This window comes from Seriola lalandi, unplaced genomic scaffold, assembly GCF_002814215.2.
Source record: "Seriola lalandi dorsalis isolate HSWRI2012SDOR001 ecotype SW California unplaced genomic scaffold, Sedor1 jcf7180002054916, whole genome shotgun sequence".
NCBI lineage: Eukaryota > Metazoa > Chordata > Actinopteri > Carangiformes > Carangidae > Seriola > Seriola lalandi.
Genome location: NW_019525468.1, coordinates 2,065,636 through 2,074,490, shown reverse-complemented (window position 1 = coordinate 2,074,490; position 8,855 = coordinate 2,065,636). Strand labels below are relative to the sequence as shown.

The 8,855-nt window shown below is 40.5% G+C and overlaps 1 protein-coding gene across 2 annotated transcripts; it reads left to right on the top strand.

Moving 5' to 3' along the window:
• The first annotated feature begins 4,341 nt into the window (after positions 1 to 4,341).
• gja4 (gap junction protein alpha 4) lies at positions 4,342 to 8,855 on the top strand. 2 transcript variants are annotated; one of them, XM_023431005.2, is made up of 2 exons: positions 4,342 to 4,506; positions 6,650 to 8,855. In XM_023431005.2, exon 2 carries the CDS (start codon positions 6,656 to 6,658, stop codon positions 7,799 to 7,801), a length of 1,146 nt encoding a protein of 381 aa, XP_023286773.1. In that variant the 5' UTR covers positions 4,342 to 4,506; positions 6,650 to 6,655; the 3' UTR covers positions 7,802 to 8,855. The 2 variants fall into 2 exon arrangements, with proteins under 2 accessions (XP_023286773.1, XP_023286772.1); XM_023431004.2 differs by having other exon boundaries at positions 4,343 to 4,506; positions 6,647 to 8,855.

Sequence of the window (8,855 nt, the reverse complement as noted above, 5' to 3'; positions counted from 1 at the left end):
GCAGTGCTTTAAGAAAATCATTAACAACCTATTGAAAATATAAGTCAACTGTTCACTTGATCCTTTTCAGTTTGCTTACAGGTGTAATACAGGCAGAGACGATGTCGTTACAGCCAGGGTACATTATATGTATGACCTTGGTGGATTCTGCTTCTTATGTACATCTTTTCATCATTTACTACTGTAACTACATCATTAAATTCTCAGATGATATTGCCATAGGTTTAATGAGGGACGAAGACATTTTGGAGTGTTTTTTTTGGAAATACAAAGATTTGTAGCAAGGTGTGATGATAACCACCTGGTGGTGAATATTAAAGTGTCAGAGGACATGGTGTTTGATCCTAGAGGAGTGGGTGACCACAGGCCTGTACCTTGGTGTTTTTATAGGGCACTGCCCTGGAGTGCGCATGTTCATAGTCTCTGTTGCAGGGCTACAACAAGGTCTGCACTTCTTGCAGTGACTCATGCAGAGTTCATGGTGTTGATACCATGTTGTCATTTGAATAGATTTAAAAGCTGTATTATTCCTACTGCAATAAAAATTTCAAATGGCAGCAGATATAATCTATTAAGCAGCAGTGTATTGTTTTCTCTGTCTTTTGTGTTGTATGTTTTGATTATTATGCTCTTATGTTACTTGTTCTCTGTAGTTGTCTTACCCTGCATTTATATATGTAGATTGTTTTGGATGCTGCATGGGTGAAACCTTGATCCAAATTTCCTACAGTGTGGGGCAATAAGGTGAACCTTGGATCACCAAAGTAATTAGGATTCATCCTCTGTGGACCGTTAATATCTGTACAAAACCTTGCGCCAATCCATCTGGTAGATGTTGACATGGCTCACAGGATGAGCAAAAATTTGACCTACTCGTGGCGCTAGATGAAAATTCATGGGATCAACAAAGTCACCAAGATTCATGATCATGGGGAACAAGAATTTCCAAGTAGATTTTAGGATATTGACTGGATAAGTGAAAATGTCATTTTGACATGCTGGTGGTGCTACACAAAAAGTCAGCGGATCACTAAAATCTGTAAAGTTCATCCTGTGGGGACCATGAATATCTGTAACAAATGTTGTCCAACAGTTTTCAGTAAACTTCACCAAAAACCACAAATGTCAACCTCATATTGGAACTAAAGGAAAAGTGAGGGGATCGCCATAGTCAGTAGGATTCACCCTCTGGAGACCACAAATGTCTGTGCAAGATTTAATGTGAATTCATTACTGAGACGGCACCCAGGTGGTGAACCCACTGACCAGCCACTAGTGTGGTTTAGACACATTATTTTCTAAAAATGAATTTTCAACTCCACAGAACCACCTTGTTACAGAGAATAAAGAAAGATTGGGTAGCAGGTACTCCAGTCTGTTTTCCTTCAGGCGATGTTGCGGTTAATCATTTAGCAAAGCAAGGTAAGGTTGATTTAACACCCCCTCCATAACTTACTAATGTAAAAAGAAATCACAAACATGGGCATGATTTGTTGGCTGTCAGTGTTTTCTTTTTTTTTTTTCTCTTAAAGGTACCTAAGCTGTCAAGTAAATGGATCAGGTCACCTTGTTGTTTTAGCTTCTGTTTCATTTCAACCCATGAGGATACACCTGCCTGTATGATTTGTCTTAGGTTTTACCAGATGAAAACTGACAAAAAAAGTCTCTTTCATCCTCAAACTCATAATTTGGTGTTCCATCTCCTCTTTGAATTAGTTCCTATTTCACCTTCATATCTGCATTACTGAGTTCACTGATGTTCACTCAGGGCTGAATCCTTCATAAAATACAATGGTGCATGTTAAATGTGTCCAACAGTGAGGAATTGATTGAAGTTGAAGCTGGCAATTAGTTTCATTGATAACTGTAGCGGCGGGGAGGAACACACCGAACACAGGAAGGCATAACACATCTCCTGAATGGAAACAGTTCCATTACTCTCTGTCGGCTGTCCTCACTTTCCTCCTCACCATTCATCTACGGATGTAATGACCAAAGGAAAGAGCAAGAAGCTGATCTGTCAGGATGATTCACTGTCAATTTACAGGCTTTTTTATAAAGCTCCGCTCTGCTGCAGCCGGGGAGATGAACCCAGCCTCCTAACTCTTCTTATAATCTACATATTGACACATATGATGGTACAGCGCTGATTGGGAACGACTATGTGGAGATGACTTCTCAGCAAACACTTAAATTTGACTGAGTGTGGTGTCAGAAGGTGATAACTGGAGTGGCTATTAGCTGCTGGATTGGTACAGACTATGTTATAACATGTGATACAGTACTGAACAGTTTTATGACTTGCTGTTTGAATTTGTTTTGTCATGCAGTAAATGTATTTGAATAAAATGCTCGTTTACAATCAATCACAGTTTCAATTTCTTGGTGACATTGGGTTTAATACTCATAGCAATGTGCTGCCCAGCTTATGCCAAAATTGATTTAAGATATGGAACCTAGGCTTCCAGCAAGCTTGTACTTGCAGCACATACTCTGTTTGCATATTCCAAAGGAGAACGGCTTGTTTTGAAAAGATGCATTATATTATCTGATATATTGCCAAGTTATGCCTCAAGGTTTTGCAATATCTTCCAATGGCTTCAATGAGAAAGCATAAAGAATCTGAATTAAAGCAACATTTTGGGTTTGTTCTGGTTCTTGACAGCTACACATCTGTAAACAAAACCTGTGCACAGCCAGCTGGCCGGCTGTCTGGGCCTTAACTGAAAAAAATAGACTGCAGACTTTCCAATAAGTACAAAAACAAGGTGAGATCAGTATATACTTAAACTACACAAACACACGAACAGACACACACACACACACACACACACACACACACACACACACACACACACACCCTTCTACACGTATCTTTGTCGAGTCTCGTCATTGACATAATGTATTCCCTTGATGAGCTCCCGAGATATTCCGTTCACAAGTCCAAAACCATATGTTGTGAGGTCACCATGACCTTGACCTTTGACCACCAAAATCTAATCAGTTCGTCCTTGAGAAATGTTTATGTAAAATTTGAAGAAATCCCCTCAAAGCGTTACTGAGGTATTGCGTTCACGACAATTGGACGGACGCAATTGATTAGTTAGTTTTGTTCCGATGTCAGTTTGCAGCCTTATACTGATTGGTCGGTTTGTAACCATATTCTGATTGGTCGATTTGAAGCCACATTCTGATTGGTTGATTAGTTTAAAATCAAAAATAGTCAGTCCAGCAGTAATGGCAACAAAATGTACCTAAACTAACTAAAAGTGCTCATTATACATAATGGGCCCTGTGAGTTCTGTTTTCTTACATTACTAAACTTTTATTACTGATGCATTATCACCTCAGCACTTTAAAGTTGTAGTTGACCAAGGGAGAGGTCATTTTAACAGCCTTATATAGGCCTACATTTGGGTAGTTTAGCATTGCATCATATTTCATACACTGATGTTTTGACAATAAAATCTTCATTTGAAAAGAAATAAACTATTAGTGAATTAGTTAAATGTAAAGTACAAGTACCTCAGAATTGTACTCAGGTACAGTGCTTGAGTGAACGTATATCAACCTGATTTTTACACGGATTAGAAATAACAGTTTTATGGTGGTGATAAAACATGATTCCTCCACAGTGTAGTTACAGTTAGCAGTATGAGACTGCAGCAGTTCTGCAGCGACTGATGCTGCTATAATAGAAGACTTTGCCTCAGCAGCAAGCTGCGAGTTTGACCAAATCAAGCAGGTGATAGAAACATTAGAGGGTAAACCGATTCTCCAATTCATACAATATGCTCCACATTTCACTCCGTCACAGGGCGTCATTGATCGGTGCCTCATGCGCTTCTTGGAAATAAGGTGACTGGCGCCATTGCGTGGCATAATGGAAAATTACTGCATGGCAGTCAGTCAGTTGGTTAATCATCATCTCATAAGTCCTGTAATTAAAAATAAAAGTGAGGGTGAGGAGGCTGAAAGGAGAAAGATAGAACGTGTTTTGATTTATGATGACTGAAATGCCTTGATTTATTTTAACGGAGCTGCACCGACTGTGAATGAAAGTCTATGCAAACATGACATTTCAGACCCTTTTTTTCCCCCCACTGCAATGTCCTCGATTTCTTTCCAAGCCTCTTCACCTCCAACCTTTAAATAACCGGAGGCAGGCGATATTCCGATGTAATTAATGCAAATTGTTGGTGTTTAAACAAAGTTAAGCCCTGAACGTCGGAGCGCACTCAACCAGAAACCACTTTGAGTTCATCCATCCCATTTCCTGGACCGAGTTCTTGAGGGAGGGCCCATAAAGCAGGCATGGGAAAGTTCGCCCCACTTTTTCCGATTACATCGATTCTTTTTAAAGAGGGCTCACACAAGTCGACTGGAGTTGTGTGGACCACGTCTGTAAGGAAACAGTAGGAGACTTTAGGGTGACAGTAAAAGCACACTCGGTGCTGAGCCCGGTAAAACAGACAGGAGACAAACACCGCTTCACGAGAGAGAAAGGTGAGAAGTCTCTTCGATAATTTAAAAAAAATAATCTGATGAGGATTGTATATGTGTAAATTTTATTTTTTATTCCTATAGGGTCATAATCATATGTCTCTGTCGTTCTCAGTAGATGTCAATTAGCATTTGTAGTTTTTAATCCCCCAAAGTGACAGAATAACATTTCTACAGGTGTCTCATGAATCCCAGAAGACTTTCTTAATGACTTTTGGTTCATTACCTTTTCTTTACCTTGTGTATTCCTATAGTGAATTTCAGAGTGTCTGAACTTTTAAAGTTTCAGTCAGACTTGTTAAATTACATTCACATTTTTTATAGAAATTACTATTATTATAACGATTATTTGCTCTGTTGTAGCTGGGGTTTTTTTAATTTGTGATTTCTTTGACGTAACAAGAATTTAAAGTATGCCAATAATACACCTAGTGAAATTAAAAAGATTTAAAAAGTAGACCTCTCAATAGTCCTATTAAAAGTCTATTGTGACTTGTAGTGTGTGTAGCTCTAATGATTTATTGGTTGTATATATACAGTATTATCTTAAGCTATTTTTCTATCTGGAATGGCGAACTGGTATTCTGTGGTATGTTTTGTAGAGATAATAATAATAATCCTCAAGACAATACTCCCTGAAGTGGATCAGCCTGGTTATCATTTTTGTGCCTGTTCAGCAGGACACAATCCCTGACAGCCCATTGTCTTGTCTCATCCTGTCAGAGGAGTTTGTATTTTCATAATTAGAAAAAAGTTGTTTTTTGTCTCAGAGGGGAAGAAATAACAGAAAAACATAAATACTCTAAACAAATAGACAAGTGTCACAGCAGTGTCTCGACTCCCCCGCACAGGATGTTTATTCAGATGCTTGTGTGCGTGCTAGTTGTGTGTATGTGTGTGTCTGTGTGCACATGCATGTTGAGCTTCCTGTCATTTATCATCAACAATGTCCAACAACTGTCCTTCAATACATCATTAGTTTTATGAAGTCACTCACTTTATATAATTTGAATCTGCTTTAATAAATCTTTTTAAATAATGTACATGATTCTCCTGTATACTGTGAAACTTTGAGTGGCCTGTCTTGGATTCATTTACTCCAGTTTGACTGTGAACAGTGAAAGTGCACAATGTTTCCATTCATATAAAATAACTTATGTGCCATGTGTTTTTGTTTTAGTTTATTTTAGTGTATGGAGGCCTTGTTTTTCACATCTTTATGATGAGGAGTTGGAGCTCACCCGAACAACAGTATGAGCTAATGGAAGAACTAATAGGGGCCTATAGTCAGATACACATGTTACTTAGTAGAAAATAAATACACCATTATACTTAAGAGGTCGGAGAAACTTAGCTCATTGGCTGTGTATAGAAATGATTAAAGACTTACACATTAGCTGTGTGTTTATGAAAACCCTTGAGAATGTTGTATAGGATATGAAATATTCCAATTAGGTGTGAAGCAGAACATTCAAGCCAGGGAGTTTCAGCAACGTAGCAGTAAATGAAAAGGTGGCTAAACTATATGACCTGCATAACAACTCCATCTAGACCCGTGGGCAGGATCCAATCATCTGATACAACAGCTCACAATTTGAACAGGCAGTCGAGGGTCTAAAGAGGTGATTTGAAGGTGGTTTGTTTGGCAACAGTTGGGTTCCATCAGGTCAGACCTGACACTATTTCACAAAAAAGAGGCGTCACAATATTTTTAAGAATGATTGGATGAGCTGGACAGTTTTTCCAAAGTGATATAAAAGAATCAAATGCTAGTATGAAAAAGCAGATAATGTGTATTTTATAAAACTGTGGAAAAATCTTAGATTAATAAATTAAACCTGTCTGCCTTATTATAGAATCCCCCTCAGGGTGAATATGAGACTGTACAGTTTCACACTTTCAATATCGAGACTGCAAATTTCACTTTTCTGCTGCTGAACGTTTTTTAAAGGCAGAAAATTGTACTGATTTTTACTTGCCCTTCTTAAAAGAACTTATGCTTATTTAGGATCCTTGGTTATATTTTACAAAATGTTACAAAAATTCTGTGTGCCGGCATAAAATTTCTTAAAAGGAAACTCACGTTCTCTCATTTCTCCCTGATCAATCCATCCATCCTCAATCTACCAACTGTCCCTCTTAGAAGCAGAGGATGTCCAGAGCTGACTGGACCTTCCTGGAGCACCTGTTGGAGGAGGGCCAGGAGTATTCGACAGGCATCGGCCGCATCTGGCTTACTGTACTCTTTCTGTTTCGCATGCTGGTCCTGGGAACTGCGGCCGAATCTGCCTGGGATGACGAGCAAGCTGGCTTCATCTGCAACACGAAACAACCTGGCTGCGCTGCCGTCTGCTATGACAAAGCCTTCCCCATTTCCCACTTTCGCTACTTTGTCCTCCAAGTCATCATCGTCTCCACGCCGACTATCTTTTATTTTGGATATGTGGCTATGAGGGCTAGAAAGGGCAAGGAGAAAGAGAAGGAAAATTATAAGGAAGGAGGTGGCGGGAGTGAGCGAGGAGAAGTTGTTGTAAAAAGGGATGATGAGAATGCGACTAAAGACAATGCAGAGGAGACGGAGAAACAAGAGAATGTTGGGAAATGTAGAAAAGTTGTCAAGCCGCCCCCTGAGCTGCCTAAACTGAAAGGCAGGCTGCTGTGTGCATATGCTTTCAGCATCCTGTTTAAAGTCCTCCTGGAAGCTGGCTTCATAATAGGGCTGTGGCTCCTCTACGACGGCTTCTTCATCGAGGCAAAGTTCGAGTGCGTAGCGTACCCTTGCCCTCACACGGTGGACTGCTTTGTCTCTCGACCCACGGAGAAGACCATCTTCACCATCTACACTCAGGTGATTGCTGCCATCTCCCTGCTCCTCAACCTCATCGAGCTCCTCCACCTCCTCCAGCTCGCCATCTCCCACAACCTGGAGAAGCGCTACCGTGCCCGGGAGGAAGACTGCCGACCTTGGTCTGCGCAGGTACCGGCCGGGCAGCAGACTCCAGAACTTCCAGCGGAGGTGTCGCAGTCTTACCAAGCAGGGAGCCATGTTAACCTCCCCATGCAGGGTGAGGCTGCATGCTACCCCAACCCCTGTGAGAGCTACAGGGATCTGGCAATAGAGTCAAACTGGGGATCTGAGGAAGCTGCAAATGACCTGCTTCCTAGTTATATGAACTGCATGGGGGCTATGAGGACAACACATTCTCCTAGAAACCATCATATAAAAAAAGCACAGCATACTGTAAAAAACAGTAAAGGTGCCCATAAGGGACACTTGAAGAAGAAGCACTATGTTTGATGCAGTCAAGTTGGGTGATAATGTTGTTTATGACTATGAAAGCTTTCTTTGTTTCTGAGTCTTCCATTGTATAAAAACTTTTGTGCACATGACACTTGGGTCTCAGGAGCGCACGTCGAGCTCAGATAAGGGAAGATCTAGAACAACTATTGCACTGTGAACTCGATGCCTCAAAGGCAGGTAGACATTCAAGCCGAGATTTACCAGATAAATGGACCTATTCAAAACGACACATTTTGAGAACACACTCCCCCAGGCAAAGAAAATGAGACTCCACTGTGAGAGAAGATTACAGTCATAAGATGCACTGTTACATTTAATGGCTTATAGTGCTTAATGTGACAGTGTAAAATAAAAACACTGCGGGGGGGGGCGGAGAGGTTCTAGGGATAGTGTGTGAGTGTCTATGGGAGGGACTGCAGTAGAACCAGATTTAAACATATTCTTTTGGGATTTGCACTGTAACCCCTGGAGCTGTTTGAAGCCCCCCCCCCTTTCTCCCCATGGTTCTGTTCACACTGTGGAATGTACTGCTCTCTGGGTCCCAGCTCCCAGGGGAATAATGACTGTGTGGATGCAGGCACGCATGCATGCACACACACACACATACAATGTACTCTTCCCCTTTCACCCAGTGAGGTTTTGGTCACTTCAGCTGGGGATATGGGACTTGGGAAGGCACAGGGTAAAAGAGAAAACCGTGGAACTTCTGGGATTGTACATGACTTATCATTTGCCAGTAACCGTACTATTTCATCTATAAGGGGAAAGGGAGAGAGAGGACCACTGCATACTTCATCACGAGGGCTGAATAATGGAGCAAAGACAAGCATCCGGTTTGAAAAGCAAACCTTTTAGTGAGGATGAGAGAGAACTCAAAAGTGCATTAGTAAATGCATATTGAATGGACTGAAAGGTACAGAGATGTGCATATTCAATGAAAGGAAAAGACTAATTATGTGAAAACTGTATTTAATGTTTAAGATATTGTGTAAAAAAATACCAGTGTTAATATTTATTATTTTGAATAAAATAAAGTGTAAGCTAACATAAA

What these genes read in the sequence shown, in the direction of transcription:
- gja4 (XM_023431005.2), top strand. Translation starts at nt 6,656, where the DNA reads ATGTCCAGAGCTGACTGGACCTTCCTGGAGCACCTGTTGGAGGAGGGC.